This window comes from Periplaneta americana, chromosome 12 (genome assembly GCF_040183065.1).
Source record: "Periplaneta americana isolate PAMFEO1 chromosome 12, P.americana_PAMFEO1_priV1, whole genome shotgun sequence".
Lineage (NCBI taxonomy): Eukaryota > Metazoa > Arthropoda > Insecta > Blattodea > Blattidae > Periplaneta > Periplaneta americana.
This window is the reverse complement of record NC_091128.1, coordinates 59,730,572-59,754,858: the sequence shown is the minus strand read 5'-3', so window position 1 is coordinate 59,754,858 and position 24,287 is coordinate 59,730,572. Positions and strand designations below refer to the sequence as shown.

The window sequence follows — 24,287 nt, the reverse complement described above, 5'->3', positions numbered from 1 at the left end:
GTGCAAAAAAAAATTCAAACTGTTTCTGCTGTATAATTAAACGTTTTTGCTACATATGACAGAGCAAAAGAAGCCAGCTTGTGACAGAAATAATTCTTTTCTAATGCTCTTGGGTAGGTATTGTTACTGCCACAGTAGACAAAACACAGTGCCATGCATTTGTATTAATTTCCTTTCCAAGTGTAGGAGCTTATAAGTATGTATTGCATTTCAAAATAGAGAGCTGCTTCAAACCCCTGCATTGCCCAGATGCGTGATTATAAGAAATGAAAGACACATGCTTCTGCTTACTCACTGGTCGTGGCCCTCCCTTCTGTCCTATTGCACCACAAGAAGTTCCTGGTTCTGTGGATACATATGCACTTTCCATCCAACCATCCACTCAAAATGCATGATCTAAAAGAACATATTATTGTATTAAATAAACTTGTTTTATATTGTGATTAAAAATTAACTACTCAATCTAAATTCAACGTACATTCAAGGATCTGTCATGCTTTTGATGTCGTATACTTGCATAAGAATGAATTGAACATTTTCATGTGTACAGTACTGGTTTATAATTATTACACTAGTGGCTTGTGCAGCAAATGCTGCGAACTAAGTTCATTAGACATTGAAACAAAAATTTTTCAGATTTACTTTCAATGAAGAATACCAGACATTTTGAAAGTTATTTGCTTCCATAATAATGAAACATACTCCCTCTGAATGTTTTTTATCAAAATACGTTTTCTTGAACCTATCCACCTTCAGTTTTTTGAGTTTCAACGCGAAAACGCAAGTAACAATGTCCAGATCGATCAGTGGGTTTTTCATGTGGAAGTGCAATAGCTATTTCAGGTCATAGAGGGTAAAATCATTTTATCCTGCCAAGAGATCTTGCTGAAATGATTGGGAGACTACAAAATTTTGTAAGCCTCTTATTTTATCATTAAGTAATACCTTTTGGTCTTTCCTTAGGAACTGCAATTTTTGCGCTCTCTCGAGCCAATACTGAAGAGCATGACGCATATAAATATCTACATCACACTGTCATTAAGTATATGAAAAAGACCCAACCTCACTTGATTAATAACTATAAAAATACTTTATTTTTAATAACAATATTATCATCTTACGTAAGTTTTGTAGTTTATATAATATATAATAACCGCCACTCAGTAAATTATAGAAATGAAGATCTAATTTAAGATATTCTCTACAGCTACTTACATAACCCCAAAACGTTTCACTTTCATATCATCAATATAGCATTAATATGTATAATTGATTAAAAATGGTCACATCATGGCATTAACCTATAATAATATTTCATTTCTAATGGTAATAATGTCATCAAACCACCTCAAGTTTTGTAGATTTTAGTATCCAATACACAGTTGTACTCCGAAAATTACACACCGCAGAATCAGACCTGTAAATTATTTTTAGCAAAGTCTTGAAGTTCTTAATAACCAATTGAATTTGAACTCTAAATATGTCAGGAATCCTGCAGGTCATGGCCTTCGTGTAATAGCCTATTATTTATTGTAGTGTGTGTTTTGTTTTATTCTGAAATGCAATTAGTTCTCAAAACTGACGAAAGATGGATATTGGAAAATGGCAAAATTATGTAGGAAAACTAACGCTTCACTGAAAGTTACTATTTTTCTGAAAATCCTTAAATGCCAAGCTTCAAAATGACGGATCATTCATTAAAATCTGTTCAGCTGTTTTTCCCGTAATTTCCATTACCAGTTCAAATTATATATATAGATCTTATGGATTTCTCCCTATTGTAATGGTAATGGTAAAATTCAACAGAAAAGCTCAGGACATTGCCATCAAGTCAAAATACTCAATTTCGGGACAGTTTTAGTCAGTAAGGGATAAGTAGCAGTCCTGTACAATAACCCTTGTTCACTTATTAACTGCATGTATCTGTACATTGTTAGATACTCTGAGAGAATGCAACACGGAAATTACTTCCCCCCCCCTCTCTCTCTCTCTTTCTTTCTTTTTCTCCCTCCCTCTCTCTGCACTCCCTCTTCCTCTCTCATAGGGGTGTGTTGCAATATCACTGGGCAAAAATAAGAGGGTTGTCTCATTCAGTTTCACTTTTCAGGAGAGCACGCTTAAGTTCAGCTTCTAAAATTAAAACATAATATATATTCGGAGAATAAATTTAACTTGTCCTAAATTTATGTATGGACATGCTCTCTTTTTCCATTATTTCTCACATCTCTCTCATATTGCAGTTTGAAGATATTTAAGTGCAACTTTGCAATTAGAACTGCTAATGGCTTCATTGCCAAATGCAAGGCACTAGACAACAACTTTGCAATTAGAACCTTTTTTTAAACACATTTAAAAGCTTACTGTAAATAACGATACGAAATATTTGTGATCTCTTTTAAGTGAGACTTAACTGTTAATTTGAGCTTAGACATCCTATGATTTATCTCTTAATTACTTCCGATTTTTTGTTTTGGGATGAGATTGACATAAAATAGAACACTAATCAAAATTCAACTTACAGTACCAAAAGATGGGCTAAACTTCATCGTTAATTTCAACTTAAGCCATGTTTCTTGAGTAAATAATTTGAAAGAAAGGATAAACTGTAACATGAAATAATAGCACTAATGTAACTATTTCACTTCTTCAGTAAAATTTCACAGTGACACAAAATCAGAAATCACAGCACCCAACCCTTAGCGATTGTTCTCAGTTAAGTTTTTACATAGAAGAATGATAGTCCTTGTCCACTTTTGACATCCATTTTATCATAAACTGAATATCTCTTTGTTTGCATCAGTTTTTCTATTTCTGGAATCCACGAAGAGCTATGAACTTTTAACTTTGATAGGAGATCCCTCCTTGCAACTATGCTTCTACTTACGCCATGCATGGCCATGCCTCTAATATGCTGGTACTTAACTAAAACAAGCCACAATAGCAACATTATCGCTTTAAAACAGGAAATCTACTGTCGTTTTGCAGCAATGGTAAGCAAACAGGACTTCCAACTTAGAAAAGAAAATAATCCTGTTTCTTGATTTTTCTGATTGACTCACTGCATTATTTTAAGTTACAATGAACAAGAACAATTATAAAAATAAAATTTTGTAGTATGAAGCATAATTATTATTATTATTTTTTTAAATCCCCATAACATGCCATGAAGGCACTTGGGGGGCATGGAGGTAGAGCCCCATGCTTTCCATGACCTCGGCACTAGAATGAGGTGGTGTGGTCGGCACCACGCTCTGACTGCCTTTTACCCCCGGGAAAGACCCGGTACTCAATTTTATAGAAGATGAAGCATAATTATACAGAAAAAAATTAAGGTCTTCAAAGTAAGAAGTCAGTGACACAAGTCGCATGTTGGCTAACCTAATTTTTTTTCAGATAGAACCTTTTTATTCAACAACTTAGAACTTTCTTCTAGCAACGGTTTAAACTATTCAAAGATTAAAAAATGCTATTTTTAATTACTGTCCATACAGAATGACTTATGTAAAACCTGAAAATGCAAAATATGAAAAAAAAAAAAAAAAAAAAAAAAAAAAAGCAGATAGAATTGTTTTGTAAACTTCATCTTACGATGTTGGATGACGTATATACGTCCGTTGATGTGACATATTAATGAATATTTAAATACTTATATAGTCACAATCATGCCATAGTATGAAAGAAAAACTTCACAACCTCGAGTGGGATTCGAACCTGCGTCTTCAAAGTTCGAATCCCGCTCGAGGTTGTGAAGTTTTTCTTTCATACTATGGCATGATTGTGACTATATATTTACAATGTTTCTTTCCACCCATAAGCAGTGCTGACTAGATCAGATGCTATGGACAGTACTCTATAACAGAGTCGCCAGTATGAGAGGAGAATTTCGAGCCTTTGGCATGAAACGAACTCGATAGCTCAGTTGGTAGAGCGCCTGACCGGAGTACAGGAAGTCGCAGGTTCGAATCCCGCTCGAGGTTGTGAAGTTTTTCTTTCATACTATGGCATGATTGTGACTATATAAGTATTTAAATATTCAAGAATTGTTTTATTCCCAGTCAGTGATGTTTTGCTCTTGACTCTTGCCATTGCAGGAATTTGTAATAGACTATAGGTTTCTTCTTTGGGGCTATGTCAAGGACACTATTCCATCAGGGCACGTAACATTAACAACTTACATATATGCATGCATCATAGAAGCAATAGCAAACATGATATGCTGGAGCCAACTTGAACTGAAATTGGTTACTGCTTGAACATTGTCCATACCACACGAAGAACTAATATAGAAAACTATTGGTTTGTTTTTGGAAAATGAGTGTTACATCCGAATAAAAATGACAAGTGACCCTGTGCCTTTGGTTTTATTTTGTGAAACAAACTCAGGGAAATTCGAAAGGGCCACTCTATGTTTTATGTCCTTCTGATTAGCATACAAGTGTGGAACACTTTTACCTTTCTGTTTTACATCACACATTAATAATACGTTGTAGTTGTGGAAGTGAAGTAATTATGGTTAAAATATATAATTTTTTTTCACTGATGCCAGTAATTTCATGAACCTCTAATGATTAACTTTATTTTTTGTCATACTATAAGTAAAAAAACCTAGAAAATAATGATCACTGATTAACAAAGCCCTGATTGTATCATATGCAATACTAAAATTACTTAGCTGTACAATAATGTAAGTGTTATTTTGTCAACAACCAGCGATTTGCCTAGTTCTGTTGAATTCTGAGGTGATCAAATTCTCATATAATTCCAATGTTTGTACTCATACGTCATTTATTATTTAGTGATATGAGTAGAAACATTAAATTGATGTACTTTATGTACAAGATGAATTCATTTATGGAACCCATTTAACAAAAATTGGGCACCTAAAAGACTATTATTATTATATTGCTTATTTAATGCTTCGTTATTGAGACTTTGAACTGTATATGGAATTCTGTATTTATTTTATAGGTTCAAGCGGGCCATACGCCTACTGTGGAAGTGTTAAAGCTGATGAAGGCATTTAGCAATGAAGATAATTACACAGTGTGGTCTAGTATTAGCAACTGTCTTAGTAAACTTTCTATTCTACTATCGCATACAGAGTATGAGGATCTCTTTAAAGCTTATGGACGACAGCTTATGCAAGGGGTTGCTGCACGTCTGGGCTGGGATCCACAGGCTAATGAAAGTAAGTACCTAGTACTTGAGTGTATTTAGGAATGGATGACAATTAGTAATTAGCTGAAGTTCAGTAATTGAACAAATTCTTGCATTGATCAAGATGTATTACAGTAAAAACTTTCAAGTTAAAGTAATGGCTAAAATTAGTAGTTAAATGGAACAATATAATAATACAACAAGAAACTTAAGCTGAACATTGGTTTAGCAAGTTTACAAAGTGTTTATTTCGTGCTACTTGACATATCTGAATATTGTTTAAAAAACAATAGTAGAAGTGGTGGTGTTGATGATTGTGGTGGTTGTGGTTGCAATTGCGGTTGTGGTGGTGGTAATTGTGGTTGCAATTGCGGTTATAGTGGTGGTGATTGTGGTTGCAATTGTGGTTATGGTGGTGGTGGTGGTGGTGGTGCTAGTGGTAGTGATTGTGTTTTTAATTACAGTTATGGTGGATGTGGTTGCAGTTGCGGTTATGGTGATTGTGGTGGTTGTGGTTGCAATTGCGGTTAAGGTTGTGGTGGTGGTGGTGGTGGTGGTGGTGGTGGTGATTGGTTGCAATTACGGTTATGGTGGTGGTGATTGTGGTTTCAATTATGGTTATGGTGGTGGTGGTTGCAATTGTAGTTTTCTTTTTTGGGTTATTTTACGATGCTGTATCAACATCTAGGTTATTTAATGTGTGAATGAAATGAAGGTGATAATGCTGGTGAAAAGAATCTGGGGTCCAGCACCGAAAGTTACCCAGCATTTGCTCGTATTGGGTTGAGGGAAAACCCCAGAAAAAACCTCAACCAGATAACTTGCCCCGACTGGGATTCGAACCCGGGCCACCTGGTTTCGTGGCCAGATGCGCTGACCGTTACTCCACAGGTGTGGACGCAATTGCAGTTAAGGTTGTGGTGGTAGTGATTGTGGTTGTAATTACGGTTATGGTGGTGGTGGTGGTGATGGTGGTGGTTTCAATTATGGTTATGGTGGTGGTGATTGTGGTTGCAATTGCGGTTATGGTGTTTGATGATTTGTTTGACAGATTCATAGGATATATTATTTTAGACTTGTATTCTGTTCAATTTTTGGAGCCTTTTTTCTCCAATATATCAGCCCTCTCATTCCCATTTATGCCACAATGTGCAGGTATCCACTGAAGAATTGTGTGTTTATTTAGATTTTGAAATTGTTTAATCATAGAATGTATTTCTTTAATTTCTTCCATTTTTGGGTGATTTATTGATATTATTGCCTGGATTGCTGTTCTGGAGTCTGATAAGATGACTATGTTCTTGCAATAGTGTATCCAATTGAATAAATTTTGGAGCGATGTATAAATAGCATCTATCTTCCCATCAAAATTTGTAGTATGCTTACCAACTCTTTTGTAGAAAGAAAAGAACTGGCAAGTTCCTCCTGCTCCAGCTCCTTCCTCATGGTCTGTGAGGGAACTAAATTAATTTTGATTCAGTAACCATCTGAGAACACTGTGTACCCACTGCACAGCTAATGTTTCTTGGTTGCCAAAAAACCATGGTGAACTAGAGTTAAACAAAGCTACAGTATTTCAGTGTAGACCAGTCATGTCAACTGATGCCCATAGGCACAAGCTCGCACTTTAGAGCTAAGGAGAGCCTGAGTGCTTTACAGCGGAAAGGAAAGAGATAGACGAGTGAGGTAGTATATGCCGCTTAGTCGAACTGTATACAGGGATGGCCAACACTGATTCAATGGATAAAGGGAAGGGAACTTATTAAAACTATATCCATGTTAATTTTTAGATTTGTCTGAGAAGTATGAGTGCATTATAAGAATGTAAGTTTTAATTTTAGTGTTCATTTTTCACAAGTTTGATTTTTTCGTTCAAAAGAAATATTTTCTCAACTTCTTTTTACAGAAAAGCGAAATTTTTAGATATAGGCCTATTTATTTAGTAGCCTTACAGAATGTTTTCGTAAATCTAATATACCATAAATAATTATTAATTAGCAATAATAACTGTATATCGAAGATTTTCATACTATTTTATTTATAACTTCATGTTCCTGTTTTTTTACGTTCCATTGACTTTTCCATTAAACGTTTATTATAAACGCAGAAAATAAAGCCTTATTTTTACCGTATGAGCAAAACATATGTGTATCTTATCTGTCGCTTTCCATACAAGATAAGACACATCGATGAGATGATCTTGTACTGTGCTTCTATTTATTACGAGCGTATCACGACCGATCGTATCTCACTCGAGGGTATGACACTCAACCGAGTTCAAGCGAGTGATTTAACTCCAATGCAGCACTCTGGATTGAACAGAGTTTGGCTCAGTGCATCCTTGTTCAGACGCAATGTAATGGATTATATACATGGCACAAGAAAGGAGAGCCACCACTAACAGCTGCTAAACCATGTTTTCATCCAGGGAAGATTATAATTTACATTTGATGGTGGGATTGGAAAGGAATTGTGTATTTGAATTTTTTTTAATGGGGAGACCATCAGTTCAGAGAAATACTGTTTTCAGATCATCTGAATGTAGTTGCTGAAGAGGAAAGGCTGGAATTAGAAAGCACTGATGAATCATCTTTCATAATGACAATGCAAGACCACATGTTGCTATAATGACGGAGGACTGCAGAATCAACACTGAATGTACTGTGACAGCCGCGTCGGGAATTGAGCACTCATCCCAAACAAAAGGAGGGCATGCGAGAAGACAGGCGGCAGAGAGGGGAAAGACGCAAGTCGGTGGGCACCGAGTGCGGCATAGAGAGGAGAGAAGGGGACGCAAAGCTGCAGGTGCTGCTCTGTGCGAGGTGAAGGGGGGAACGAAATCTCCCGAACAGATTGTTCTGGAAAGCGACGCGAGCCGATCGGGTGGAAGATACTCGAAACAGTACTTTCTGGAAACTATGGTTTAGCAATAAATAGGAGAGCGGAGCAGCATAGCCAGTTTTAGTTTGGACAGCGAGTTCAGTCAGTCTTGTGAAACAGCAAGGAAGCCAGCCTTCGAGACCGGGGTGAAGCCAATTTAGACATCGAGTTCAGTTTGTGAATCAGCAGTCTTGGGTTCGACACGCGAGTGAACTTGAGTAACTGTAGCAGCACCCAGGCGGAAGCAACTTGTGCAGGAGTCTTGGGTTCATCGAGCTATGAGCTGAGTAACTGTGGCAGCGTCCTGGCGGAAGCAACGCGTCCGAGAGTCCTTAGTTCGGCGTACAGTGAACTTTATCTGAAAGTCTTGAGTTCGAAGTTCAGTGGACTGTCTCTGGAAGTCTTGGGTTCGATATACTGTTAACTTGAGTGAATGAGCTAGAAGAACTAGCCAAGGCAAACGAACTGAGAACTGACAGTTTTGTTTTGTAAATAGTGCTTTGTGAACATTTGTTGAGATTAGGAGTACATTGTTGTTCTCAATAATCCAAGTGAATTGTCATTATCGTCTGTGGAGTGCAATAACGAATACTGTGTTGCTGTGTGGAGTGAAATATGCATTGTTGACGGGAGTGTTTAAATTCAGAAATAGAATTGTTGTGAATAAAAGTAACATTGTTGTGTGAATTAAAAGTCACAGTACCGTATCAAACAGATACCTGCAACATTTTGGAGAGAGGGAATTTTTAAGCTGCCAGACAACATGTTGATAACACTGGCACATACTGTACTAATATAATGTGTTTAATGAAAATATAGTAACTTATTTTGCTTTCAATGACTCTGTGTTTAATTTTTAATTCCAATTACAAATTTCAAATCCTAATGTCTGATGTTTTGACAACTTCTCAGCATTAGCTGTGCAGCAAGTATGCCTTGTTTCCAGGTGGTCAGTGAATCAAACCGAATGAATTACTTACGTTCCAACTGAATATATAATATAACGATTAATTAAACAACTTTTGAAACTTAATTGTAATATTGACGATGGCTGCATGAATTTCCAAATGGAGTTTTCTATTTTTTCCTTTCTTCTTGTTTACTTGTTTGGACCTTCCTTTCTGCTTCTCTTTCTTTATTTCCTTCTTTCCTTTACCTTTCTTTTTCTAACTTCTTCATTTATTCTTTCCTTCCCTTTTTTTTTCTTCCTTCCTTTTCCAAGTTTACCTATCTACAAGATTAAAAAGTGTCATGTAAATCATAAAAACCTTTTAATGCCATGCTTCGAGATATACAGTGTAACCTCTCCTAATGGACACCTCCAAGATACGGACACTCCTCATATGCGGACAGATTTTTAAGTCCCAACTGAAATAATATAAAAATAATGATAAATTTAACACTCGTTTACAGACAATCTCAGACACTGACACGGACAGGTGTTGTACCTCCTGATTCCAGACAGAACTTGGATTTCAAGACCAAATGTGTTACAATAATGGAAAATTTAGTTTTGAGAACTGTCCAGAAATTCCTTAACATGAAACATAACATAAGGGTCTTGTAGGCTACCATTAGCCCAGCTGGATATCCCTTGTTAGCTGGAAGCGGGAGGATAAACAAAGTCATAAAATTAACCTTTCTGATGGGTCCAAGGTTTCCGCGATTGTGAAATTGTATTCGACACATGATGGAGTTAGTAGGATTATTCTCTTCACTTCAATCAGTTGTTCTGTTTCGAGAGACATGGCATTTGAACGTAAAGGTTAAGTTGAAAACTGTAAATTACAGTATTGCATAACTGTAGACCTAGAATAAAATTGTATGGCACTGTAATGTATTTTCCTTTTTCAGTTTTATCTACTGTAGTTCAAAGTTGCAAAGAATTTATAGTAGTACAGTATACTGTATTTAGAATTAAACTGCAGTAATACGTTTCATTTAAAGCTTGAAGGGATAAATAATGCATTATTATAAATTTACTGTTAGATTCGGGAGCCTCCCTCCCAATAAAGAACACCTCCCAGATGCGGACAGATTGTTACGTCCCTTCGATGTCCGTAAATGAGAGGTTTCACCATATTGCGAATATATAAAAGGTAGCATAAATGTCTTTAATTATGTATATACTCTTCAATTGAGCCAGTCATAGCAAAAGTGATGTAAGTCAAAATTGGGTAATGAGGTTTAAAGTAAAAATTCTGTAAAATACAGTGCAAAGAAACAATTAATATGGCCTTCTTGCTATCCACTGACTACTAATAGTTTAAATAAATTGAATATTAATTGCTACTTTGCGCTATATTTTACAGAATATTTACTTTAACCCTCTTTACCTATTTTTTACTTACACCACTTCTGCTCTGAACGGCTCAATTATTACTATTAATCCACTCTGAAGAGCCCATATAATTTAAAAGGCTAATTGCTTTATGTAATGAAGATTTATCACTGATTGATCACACTGTTACAGGTCATCTAGATACGTTATTAAGATCTCTTGTAATCAGTCGACTGGGTTGGTTTGGAGACGAAGCTATAGTAGCTGAGGCTCAAAAGAGGTTCGAGGATCATGTTTCCGGAAAAGCTTTACTACCTGCTGACCTGCGAAGTCCTGTTTACAAAGCTGTACTCTCTGTTGGTGATGAGTCTACTTACAATACAATGCTTAAGGTAAGTTGTTTTACTCTCATCTGTTCATGTTGGATTTACTCACAAAGTGTTCGTGAAATTGTGTGCTTTTGTTTTTATTTTACTTATTTCTTAGTGTAATGAGCTTCTGGTTCGACCTGTAATATCGACATCGCACAGTGGTTCCAAATACAAATCTAGCAGGACAAAATTAGTAACTTTTCTTGTTTCTAACACATTTTCATAACATTTGGTATACAGGTTACAAATGGCATTTTGCATTTTCGTGTAAACTGTGATTACGTTTGGATAAGACAAACCACCCTTTCATAGGGTTGAATTTAAAAGAATAATAATAATTTTATAAAATAGATTTTTGCAGTGATTAGAACGAAATCACAAGTGCATTATATATTTTCTATTTAATTTTACTGTGTGAAAGATGCTAAAAATACACAATAATCGTACATATTCAGTCAAATATTTAATTTTTTTTTTAAGAAAATAGCCTACATATTAATAGAATTTTAACAAAACCGCTAACTCTGGTTAAATAAACTTATATTTGAAATATTTATAGATATTTTAGAGAGATATAACTCTCTATTAATTTTCAATCATCATCATCATCATCACCACCACCATCACATTATCGCATTCATGATCCTGGAACAGTCTCAGTAGGCCTACATCAGAAGATACACTTTTTCTTCTCTTTTGGCATTTGATATGAAGATTGCTTACCATCTGATCAGAGGAAATTATGAGTGTGTGCGTCAAATTCGTCATCGTATTGGCTCTACAAAATTTGCGCATGTGATATTTCCTGAAATTCTTGTAATCTTTATTTCGGACATCATCCCAACAAGAAGTACGGCCTCTTTTATCAACTGCACACCATGGATAAGTATTTTATGCACACTTTGCGGCATATAATACCACATATATTTCTGGATATATGATTCTACAGTGCCCAAACAGTATTTTTCAAACTCTCCAACATTAATGTTGTACCCACTGGCGATTGTTTTAAGCAGTGGTTGGCAAAGATTACATCATATAAAATGCAGCCCACAGTACATAGCAAAGGGGAACGTAGGAGAGGAGGATACCCAAACATCTTAACGTTGAATGAACAAGTGCTGGCTAAGGGGAGGGAGATCAGGCCTTACCCCTCCACCCTGCTTGTATATTAAGGGGTTGACTCGCGAGTTACAGAATGCAGACCAATGGCTTTAAAGATGGTTCCAAATTTCCGAATCTAGTCTTCATCTACGCCAGTAATTTCTGATGCCAAACCTGGACTTTCAAAGAACCTCCACACGCTATTCCTGTCATTGGTCGTACCAAATTCTGGTTTGGGAATGTTGACAAGAAGCCCCATTTCTTTACTGAAGCGATCTTGTATTCTTTTCTTTCGTTCATTTTCTTGGCCCTTTCTGGGTAAAATCTTAACACTGCTTTACTATTTCTGCTGCATCACGCCTGCCTGTTGATCCCAAACCCATTTCTGCTGCAAGAGCAATCTCATGAACAGAGTGTGTTTCCAAGGCTTCAGCTTCCTCTTCTGACTTTTCTCAGCATGTTCATGAAACGGCTTTTGTGGACGATCTTTGTTTTTTCATTCTGGACACAGTCTATTTAAAACAAAAGTCATTTTAACACTTAACCAATTGTATTTCCTTACGAAGTTTTTTGATACATAGTGGCAATTAGTCCATCGGTGTTTAACTTTTATTCAGAATTCAGGACTTTTTTTTTGCACTATTTCACGATCATGCCCCTCAGGATCTTCTAAATCATTTAAATTAATACATACTCACACATACAGGCTAATCTTCTTATAATATTAATTTCTTTCCACCAAATGTCAAACAGTTCTCTTAGAATTCCATCCACCATCATTAAAATATAAATAAGAGGAGAAGGTGGTTGAAGTTGGTTATAAAACCTTTATAATTACATACCTAAATGAGTAATGTAAATGCTGAACCTGCTTCAACAATGGACTTTTATGACCTTTGTTTTGCAGGCCTGCTACAGCAAATAAACTTTTAAAGATTTTCATGGAACATTTCTCTGTCTATTAATGAGTATTGTAACCTAAATAACACAATGTTAAAGTTTGAAAGTGCACTAAAAATATAGGGAAATACCTATAGTTTTATTCACCAAAAACTCGAAGAGGATTGGCAATATATTATCTCGTCACACATCAATGTTCCGAAGGTAACTGCTGAGAAATGCTAACGAGAAGTAATTTGCTGAACACATGACTTCTACCTGTTCCTGCGCAGACCATATTAATTCTTATGGAAAACTGAATGCAAATAGTAGGTACATAACCATTTAGGATTATAGAACTGCAGTATTTATGTTGTTTTGAAGCTCAAACATTTATACCTTTTGTCAAGTCAGATTTTAGTTTGGAACCACTGTGCATCATTCTAAATAAGGAAAAATTGAAAGGAATTTACCATCATTTTCAAATTTTCTTGTGTTTTGAAGTTGTGGCTCATTGAGAACATTGCAGTGCAGTTATGCCAATGACGAAAATGTATTGATTTAAAAGAGGAAGAAAGCATGACAAACTTGTATTGATTTAAGAGAGGGAGAAAGCAATGGAGGTAACTTATTAGAGTTTTTCTGTTGCTGTTAAGGAACAAGGGATTCACAGGGTTTCGAAGATTGGTTCTGTCTTCGACTTCAGGTGAAAAATGGGATGAAAAGGTTATCCTATTCATTATGGTGGTTACAACATCTAAATCTGCTTGTCTGACCTATGTATGTGTGTATGTGTGTATGTATGTATGTTTTTTTTTTTTTTTTTTTTTTTTTTTTTTTTTTGTATATCAGCATGCTCCATTGCATTGGAGTAATACTACATGCTTTACATAAAATATTACAATAATTAGTTACATAATTTATGAGAACAAGATATTTACAATTTTGATTGCGATCTTGAAATTCTTATAGATACAAGTGTTGCCTAATTGTACTTCTATATATTTTAGGTTACCATCATTGTTAATATTATTTCTAATTTCAATTCTGTTACATTTTGCCAAATTCTATGGATTTTATAAATTTTCTGAAGCTTTTGAGGTATGCTGTTGTGAACTGATCAAAAGGTGGAGGCCAGGTTTGACCTGTGCGTATTATACTAGCTCGTAGGATTCTTTCTTTTATCAGTGTGGCACATCTTAGTAGTATATGGTAGACTGTTCTTCTTTTAGTCTGCAAGGGCACGTTGGAGTTGGAATAATCTTGAATCTGTGAAGGTACGATCTTGTGAAGCCGTGACCTGTCACAATAGAAGTAAATTCTGCCCCGACAGGTAAATTTATCTTCAATCTATCTTTAATTGATGGGAAGAATGATTTCGTTATTGCGCCCTTAGTTGAGATAGTCCACTGCTCTTGCCATTTTCTTAAGGTATTTTCTCTCTCTTCTGTTACTATGGTATCTCTCGGTATTTTGTTATAAGCTATTTCCCCTTCATCTTCTATGGCGGCTTGTTTGGCAAGACGGTCAGCTATCTCATTCCCTACTATTCCGACATGGGCCTTCACCCACCTAAAGAGAACTGTCCATTGCTGTCTCTCCAATTTTTTCAATTCTCTCTTTATATTTTCAATTATTGGATTATGTTTATTCTTGTTCTGTAAAGTGTCCAGTGTCACTTTGCTGTCTGTGTTAACTACTGCAATATTCTCTGTTTCTTCTGTTATTTCTACATTCTCAATGTGTTGTAGTACCTTCAAGATTGCTATTTGTTCTGCCTGATTGTTAGAACATTTTTCATGCAGTTTGTATTTGGATCGGTGGATGACCATGTCGTTTTGGATTATGACCGCAGCAGCTCCAACTTTTCCTCCGATTTTACTTCCATCCGTGTATATATCTATTTTGTTTGCCGTATCCTCCATAGGCGCTCTTATGAGTGGTTCTTCAGCTGGGTGTGGCCAGTGAATCACTTCCAGAGGTGCATCGTACTCCATGTTTTTGTGGGTGGCTCTATAAATTCTGACCTTTTCTTCTATGACTAGACGAATTGGAAGAACTCCTGCTATTACACATGAGGCGTCATATGAAAGTGTTCTAAATGCCTTCGCTATTCTTATGTTCATTAGTCTTTGAACACGTTGATATTTCCTTAAGTTGTTTTGTTTTGTTAAGGCCTTCTCCCATATCGGTGCGCCATATGTTAGTACTGGTTCAATTGCACCCATGTATATGGTTTTTAGTGCCCGATGTTCTAGACCCCATTTGAGTTTAGCTACTCTTGCTAGCATGTTTATTATCGGAGTGCATTTCTCTGTAATGTAATCTACATGTTTGTCAAAATTAAATCTGTTATCGAGATAGATACCCAAGTACTTTAGTTCGGATACTTGCTCCAGACGTTTATTGTTTAAGTAGATGTTCAGTGTTTTGTCGTCTCCTGATCTTTTCCTTGATATTAATAATGTTTTGGACTTCTTTTCATTGAAGTGCATTTTGTTTTCTCTCGCCCATTTTTCAATTTTCTTCAAATCTAGGTTGGCATAATTCTCTGCATCCGTAGTGGTTTTTCCTTGCGTTAGAACCATTAAGTCGTCCGCGAAAGCAATGACCCTCGTACGATGAGTGAAGTCCAAATTGAGCAGCGAATTATACAGTATATTCCAGAACCCAGGACCGCTGCAAGAACCTTGTGGACATCCCATAGTCACAGGTCTCTCTATTTTAAAAGTATTAGTCCCTAGAGCAGCAATTCTATTGCTGAAATAACTTCTTGCAAGATTAAAGAGATTCTTAGGACATTTCAATTCTCTAAGATTGTAAAGAATGCCTGGCCACCAAGCCGCATCAAATGCTCCTCGGACGTCCAAGCTAACTACTGCAATACAGTTATTTTCACTTAAGTTTTCTTCAATGATCTCCTTAGCCGCCATCAATGCGTCCACTGTTCCTTTTTGGGGCATGAAACCGTATTGATTCCTGTTCAAACCAGCAGTATTAGTATGCACATGATGCAGAATTCTGTTAATCATTAATTTGTCTAGGACTTTACCCGCCACGTTTAGCAAGCTGATAGGTCGATATTTTGACACGTCCTTAACCTCTTCTTTGCCAGGTTTAATTATCGCCACTATGTTAGATTTCTTCCATTGTTGTGGGAAACAGCTTTCTTTGAGACATTTATTGTATATCTCAGTCATAAATGCTGGAAAAGCTTTGAAAACTTGAAGGAGTATCTCGCTTGTCAGTCCATCTTCCCCGGGTGCTTTCTTAGGATTGAATTGTTTTATCGTATATAAAATTTCTTCACGAGTGAAGAGTTTATCATCTTCAGTACGTATGGCCTCCGTTGTTAGCTCTCTAATTCGCTTATGACTTGCACTATCGTTGATCTCTTCGTCCTTGGGGGCGAAAGCATCTAACATATGACTAATCGTGCTTTCTGCATTATCGGTGAAGGTTCCATCTGATGTTTGAAGAGTTGAGAGGCAGGTCATGGTTCTTGCTTTTCCAGACGCGATTTTATAAATTGTATCCCATGGATTGTTCCCTTCAATTGAGGAGCAGTGTTTTTGCCAGGATTTAAATTTTTCTTCCTCTATTCTGGATTGGTATAATCTTTTTCCTTCCATGTACTGTGTTTTCCGCTCGCTCCTTAGGTCTTCATTGTTCCGAGTTCGTTGGTATCTTCGACGTAGTGCATTTGTTTTTTTCCGTAGTATTTGTAGTTCTGTGGACCACCATGGAACAGTTCTACCTGTTATTTGCTTTTTACTTCTTGAGATTCTAAAAGCTGTATTGCATGCTGCTGTTATACACGAGAAACAGTCCTGTATTAATGCTTCAGCGTTGTACTGTTTAGTTTTTTCTCGTAATTCCTTGTCGAGCTTCGTTACTTCTAGTTGGTTGGAGCAGTTGAAGGTAGAAATGAAATTGTTGGCCAGACTAGTTTGAAACTTCTTATAATTTTCCTACTTAGTGATGTAACATACTCCCAAGTAGCTCGTCTTGCATTCTCCACTGTTAGAACTTTCAATTCTGAATTTTATGATGTTGTGGTCCGAGCAACTTTCTTCCTCCCCGCACTGCCACTCAGAAAAATAACGAAGCAATTTGTTATTAGTTATTGTTAAGTCAACGCGACTACTTCCTCTACTGGATTGGAAAGTTGCAGCATCGGTACTTTCATTCATAACATAGAGGTTGTTACAAATAAAAAATTCTTCCAGATTTTGTCCGCGTTGGTTGGTTACAGTGTCATGCCACATTCTGCTTCTAGAATTACTGTCCATGGCTATGAGCAAACCGTTTCCCTTAGCGTAGTCTATTATTTTTTCCAGTTCCCGAATATCTTCTTCTATGTCTCTTCTGCAATCGAAATACATGCTAACAGCACAGAACTTGATCGCTCCCGTCGTTACTTCGACGACGACACAGTCCTCGCTGGACAATTGTGTGATTAATGTGGCATCTATCTGGGCATTGTTTATAATAATAGCTGATCTCTTCCTTCCATTTCCACAGACGTACACTTTTAAGGATTTTGGTAATCCCGCAGGTTTATTGTTCAGTGTGTATGGCTCCTGTATACAGGCTATATCGACTCTGTGTTCATTTAGAAGTTGCACAAGATTGCTAGTGGCTGCTCGTGAGTGCTGTAAATTGAGCTGGAAGCAATTTATCCTATGGTTATTCCTATGAGCCATGTTAGTAGCCAATGCTTTGTTGATACCTTAATATTGTGGCCTGATGGCAAGGACAGTTTGAATCGAGCGTGGAGTGATTGACGTTAACTACATTCTCTTTATTATGCTTATTATAGTTTACGCAATTGATACATTTGTAGTCTACTTTGTTCACTTTGCAGTCCTTCAGTGCGTGAGTTTGGGTGCAATTTGGACATGTTTGATTTCCTTTGCATTCTTGAGCCCTATGGTTATATTTGCAGCATTTGAAGCAACGGCTTATTCTTATATAGTCATCCCAGTTACACATATTCCAGCCAATTTTCAACTTTCGCCCTATAATTTGTTTTCGTGCTTCTGCACTTACTTCAATAACTATGTTTGTGTTTGTCTTTCGGTCTTCAAAACTAAACTTTGGCTGCACTTCTTTTTCGTATTGTCCCAACTCCGGGTTCTGTGTTGTAATGGCGCCTACTATGTTGTCGGTAGTAATTTCATCTGGTACGTTGAAGATAATTATTCTGGGATTCCTTAGTTTTGATGCCCTTGCTTCAAGCTCTTCTCCACACTTTTCATTGATAGTTTTACAAATTGTATCAATGTCCGTTTCATTTCCTGACTCTATTAGTAACTGCCCATTGTGTAGTCCCTTGAATGAATTGATGCCTACCTTCATTTCAATTGGGTTCACATTCTTTTTAACGATAGCTTTCATGTATGTATGTATGTATGTATGTATGTATCCAATACCTAACCACTTCATTTACGTGATTCGAGTTCTGCATATTGCGGATAGGTGGTATGACTGTGACCCATTTTCAAGTTGCACACCACTTTGGCGGGCCATGCTGTGCATGAAAATTTTCCATCTCGTCAGGTCGGCTATTCGGGAGGCAGATGCGTTACCACAGAGCTAAGTCAAAGGAATGATTTATTCCTTTACAGCTCTTCAATGAAATGGACAGTTTGTTTGCAAATTAAATAAAATGATTAACATGTAGCGTTATTTTCTGCCATTAAGAAGTCTGACAAACTTACTGCAGTGACTAAGGGCCAGAATGCTGCTGTCCAGACTGAGTTTGTGTTGTATTCATAGGTGAGTCTGTGATGCACTGCTGCCAAACTACACAGACTTTCAGCCTAATTTTCTAATTAACCATGCATTTAATTACAAAATGCATAACGGATTTTTTTTATTTATTTTAATTTATTATATTGCCCACTTCAATCTGCACAATTATATCAAGTTCACCCTGTATTTCAATTTTTAAATATTAATTTGACAATATCAGTACTTTATTTTTATTTAACTAACCTAGCAGGAGTTCCTTCAGTTAACATAAAAGATATGGAAAGGTAAAAACTATAAACAATGCTGCTAGTTTTCAATTCATGAACTTCTTTTTGAAAGAAGAATGTGTTTCTTATTCTTAAATCAATCAATCAATCAATCAAGCAATCAATCAGTCAATCTTCTTAATGTATCCAGCTGTTTCCTGACAACATAAAGTCCCTATAATCCACTATAGTCTATTCAGTTGTTGTTTTTCACGAGATTGGTGTTCATTATAGATGCCTGTTGCTAGTAGCCAGAGTTGGGGTGTAGTCAATATATACTGCAGGGCTGTGTCTTCTGCAACTGGTACTGATGATTTTAATTTATTGCTTTTGTGGTTTATGGATGGACAGTATAGAAGAATGTGTTCCAGATCAGCACCATGATTATTACACCACAGACAAGTAGGATTATCAGAAATGTGAAATCGGTGTAGGTACAATTGTGTGACAATGTGACCTGTTCTGGCTCTTGTTAAAAATGTTTGAACATGTCTGGGCAATTTTTTGTACATTTCCAGGTCATTTGGTTTTAATTGACAACAATGAGGGCACTTGAAGTTGAACATCAACATGTTTAAGCAAAGAAAATCAATCCAAGTTAACTAAGAGGTGCACACAAAACCTGCTGAAGACCACACAGTCCTCTTTAATCTGACAGTGGTCCTGACTTCAACAGTAGCTTTTGGGACTAAACATTAGCTTCTCAAAAGCATAACCATCACGCAGACAGACTAAAAGTTCATATTATAAACATAAAAACCACTTACTTACTGGCTTTTAAGGAACCTGGAAGTTCATTGCCGCCCTCACATAAGCCCGCCATTGGTCCCTATCCTGAGTAAGATTAATCTATTCTCTATCATCATATGCCACCTCCCTCAAATTCATTTTAATATTATCTTCCCATCTACGTCTCGGCCTCCCTAAAGGTCTTTTTCCCTCCGGCCTCCCAACTAACACACTATATGCATTTCTGGATTCACCCATACGTGCTACATGCCCTGCCCATCTCAAACGTCTGGATTTAATGTTCCTAATTATGTCAGGTGAAGAATACAATGCGTGCAGTTCTGTGTTGCGTAACTTCCTCCATTCTCCTGTAACTTCATCCCTCTTCGTTTCAAATATTTTCCTAAGAAACTTATTCTCAAACACCCTTAACCTATGTTCCTCTCTCAAAGTGAGAGTTCAAGTTTCACAAATAGCAACCAGTAATGTAACTGTTTTATAAATTCTAACTTTCAGTTTTTTTTGAGAGCGGACTGGATGATAAAAACTTCTCAACCGAATAGGCTTCGTACTCCCGCAGCTGTAAACAAAGCACTGCACTGTTGCAACATATCCACTTCCAATCTCTCAATAGAAACTAGATTTTTTCCATAATCATTATAGATAGAGAAACGGTTATTCGAACTTATCTACTAGTTTTGTTATTATCTATTAATAGTTCAAATTAATGCAGTTATACTTCTTTCATCCTGTATTTAGAATCTGACACAAATATGTGTTTGCCAAAAGGCAGAATAATTTACCTTTTTTTTTCCACTTAACAAAGAAGATATTGAGAGTACTTGTATAAAACACAAATTTCAAGAAAAATGCAATTTTTATATAAAAATAACAGTATAAATAATTCCGTGTTCTGAGCTGTTTGAAAAAACTTATGGACACCATGCAAGTTGTTTTCAAAGTAATAAAACAAAAAGAGGGTGCAGTTTTGAATACAAAACTTTAGAACTATTTCTGTGTGTGTGTGTGTGTGTCTATATATATATATATATATATATATATATATATATATATATATAACATTACATTACATATTATCGTTTTCTTGACTGAAGATTAATTATATTTCAGCTGTATCGAGAAGCTGATCTCCATGAAGAGAAGGATCGTATCTCACGAGCACTTGGGGCCATTGGTGACGTGACTATTCTAAAGAAAGTGTTGCAGTTTGCTATGTCAGTGAGTACTTCTGCTTGTCTTTCTTAATAATTTTCACCCAATTTTATGTAAGTTTTAATACCAACACATTCATTTAGGTAAGTATTTCAGGATTTGAAATTTACTAGATGTTTTCCCCTTTAATTTTCCTTCCTCTCTTTGTCTTTTATCTCATGATAAAAAAAAAATGTTTTATTTAATGATGCTCGCAACTGCCGCACAGTGCACAATTTTCCCAGTCTAGGTGGAAAAAAATCTAATTTCGACTTGTTTCTTTAGGCATAGGTGAATATGAATTCATGTTCTTTAACATTTGAAGAATGTTGTGAGATAATAGCTTTTACTGTTTTATCAGCGGCAAGCTATATTTAGAAGATTATGAACAATGAATTCTTCCTAACACTTCTCACTCCTGTTCAGTCGTAGACAGGAAGGCTTACTAGGTGGATGAAAGAGCCAATTGTTAGTGATTTATTGTGTTGTGACACATGGAATCTGTTCAGAGAGGTACGTTCTTACCAGGGGTGGCTCTACAATAAGAACTGCAGAGCTGCAGAACCGCCATTTAAATGGACCTGAAAAAATTAAAAATGTAAAACGTGTATGACTTGAGGCTTTCCCGTCGTTTGATATAGTATAACTCTTCTTGGGTTCTCAGCCAGGTGAGTTGGAGATTAGATTCCAAGCTTTCGACGGCTAGCTCTGCCATCTTCTTCAGGGATGAAGTGATGTGGGACCATGTCTAGCTGGTATATATGCAAAAGTAGAGCTTCCTGCTGCGGGCCAATCAGGAGCTAGTCCCGACTGCCAGGCACATTCTGGTTGGTGGATGCAGCAGCCAATCAGGAGCTACTTGCTGGTCCCGACTGTCTGCCGTGTGCTGGTGGTCTAAGCGTATTGATGGCAGGTTTCCATGCTGTACTCAGCTGTAGACCCCCGTCTCTGTTGAAATTATTGCCATCTAGCTGGATTTCGATGGCTTCCTTGATAACCAAGTCCCAGTAACCTGATGTCTTGTCCAAGATGGTGGTGGCGCCGAAATCTATCTTGTGACCAGTTTCTAGGCTGTGTTGGGCTACTGCAGACTTATCAGGATAATATAGTCTTATGCTGCGTTGATGTTCCTTGCAGCGTTCCATAATAGTGCGTCCCGTCTGCCCGATGTAGCATTTCCCACACTCTCAAGGTATTCTGTAGACACCAGGTGTCCTAAGACCAAGGTCGTCCTTAACAGGTCTCAGTAAGTTCTGGATCTTTGTGGGCGGCTTATGGATGGTTTTAATCCCGTGTTTTCTTAGCATTTTGCTAATTTTGCCCGAGATGGGGCCGTAGAACGGGATGTATGCCATACCCTTTATCTCCTCTTGTTCCTCGGCAGGTGGTTTGTCCGAAAAGGCCCTTCTGAGGGCTCACATGTTTTGTGTACAAACTCTGATTACGTTTGCACAAGAAAAACTACCCCTTTATAACAGGTGCATTTAAACAAAATTAATAACTTCTCTCCTATCTAACATATTTTTATGAAACTTTATACAGACGTTATAGGTGGAATATATTTTTTATCTACAAAGTCTGATTATGTTTTGTAAGAGGAACTGCCCCTTTGTAGTGGTGCATTTATACAAAATTAATAACTTCTCTCCTATATAATATATTTTTATGAAACTTTGTACAATAATTAGACCTACAGGTAGCATACAGATGTAAACAGAATTTGTACACAAAAATATAATGCTACCTGTAACTCCTGTAAAAAGTTTCATAAAGAACTGTTATGTATGAGAGAAGTTAATTTTTGCGTAAATGCACCCCCTGTAAAGGAGTATTTTCTCTTATGGAACCGTAAATATAGTTTGTACACAAAAATTATATTCTACCTGTAACTTCCGTACATTGTTTTATAAAAATCTGTTAGATAGGAGAGAAGTTATTATTTTAGTCTAAAACCACCCACTATAAAGGGGTTGTTCCTCGTACATAAACGTAGTGAGAGTTAGTACACAAAAAATATGTGCTAGTCATAAGGTCTGTACAAAGTTTCATAACAATCCTTTGGAATGCAGAGAAGTTATTAATTTTGTCCACACACTTAAATGCCACCAACCTGGGCTGAGATCGAATCTGCTACCTCAGGCACAGAAGGCCAGCTCTCTACCGACTATGCCATCCAGGCCGACTTTATTTCATGATAACATAGCTTAGAAAAAGTTTCATAGAACAACATACAAAGCAGTCGAGATTGCTTCCCTTTCCCTACTTAATGTACTTTACAAATTACATCCTCAAGTTCTTTATTGGTAATCCACTAATACTGACTAAAACATTTCAGGATAATGTAGTTTGGGTTAACCTATATCGATTAACCTGATATACTTATATCCGAAGTCTAACAGTTGGGAGGGGGGGGAAATACTGGAATGTCTTATGGTTCTATGTACTATACTTGACATGTTACGCCATATCTTTTGCACATGATAGCATCTGGGTACCGCATCGCCTGCCCAACACACACAATTGAATACATGTTCTCTTGATATTTAATTCGTGTATTCACATAATGAATATGCAGACATGCATTTATTTATGAATTTTGTGTGGTAATGCATTGGCTGCTGTTGATGAATACAGATGTCGTCTTCCCAATCGAAGGATTCCATGTAATTGTGTGTTTTCCCGTGTTTATCAGATGTTATCAGAAACTGGCGAGCTACCAAGTGTTTCATTGAAGTCTGATAGAGAACCAGTACTAGTATCTGATATGAATGTATAATTCATGGAATCCTTAAGAAAGGCAACCTTAGTAATTTGTCTTTTGTAATTATTTTATTTTCTTACTGAGTTTGTACTTAAGTATGAAATTAACTCATTTTCAATAATGTATCATATCACAATGTTCTAAAACGTAGAAATACGTCTGTGATGCCTCTTTCCATTTAAAAGTTCGTCTATCAATAACTTCCCAACCGTTACATTTCAGACATAGGATTATATCGATGTAGGTTAACCCAAACTACATTATTATCCTGAAGTATTTTACATTCCTGAGACACTCTGTATACATGAGACCACATTCAGTTCTGAATTTAATTCTTTATCTGGTATTTTATAGGTGGCTCATACTAAGTTCACATCTTCATCCCTGTCATTTTTACTTAAAACTGATGGCAGTAAATGAAGCATTTTTAAATAACTTTCTTTAAATCTGTGTGTGATATTGTTTGTAACAGTGTCTAACACAAAAAAATACACATTCTGTCTCCAGAAGTCGGCAATTGTTCGATAATTTCCAACCATATCACTGCCATAAAATATCATTCCACCATGTATACTATATGGTATCTAGCTGCTCTTGCATTACGAACCCACTTTTCTATTCAGTGGCTGTCAGAGTTCTGGTGTGTCAAAATGGTATATGAACAAGTTGAGAGTTGGCCTGGTTGGCACAGTTGGTGTAGCACTGGCCTTTATGCCTGAGGTTGCGGGTTCGATCCCGGGCCAAGTCAATGCATTTAAGTGTGTTTAAATGTGACAGGCTCATGTCAGTAGATTTAGTGGCATGTAAAAGAACTTCTGCGGGACAAAATTCCAATACACCGACGACACTGATATAACCTCGGCAGATGCGAGAGTCGTTAAATAAGACAT

At 36.6% G+C, this 24,287-nt stretch overlaps 1 protein-coding gene across 2 annotated transcripts in view; it reads left to right on the top strand.

Annotated features, from left to right (window-relative positions):
* Psa (puromycin-sensitive aminopeptidase) overlaps window positions 1-24,287 on the top strand; it is a 105,966-nt gene that overhangs the window by 64,660 nt on the left and 17,019 nt on the right. For both annotated transcript variants that reach the window (XM_069841417.1, XM_069841418.1), the window contains exons 10-12: window positions 4,969-5,188; window positions 10,511-10,710; window positions 20,556-20,663. In XM_069841417.1, coding sequence (XP_069697518.1) covers window positions 4,969-5,188; window positions 10,511-10,710; window positions 20,556-20,663 — 528 coding nt within the window. The remainder of the gene's footprint in view (window positions 1-4,968; window positions 5,189-10,510; window positions 10,711-20,555; window positions 20,664-24,287) is intronic.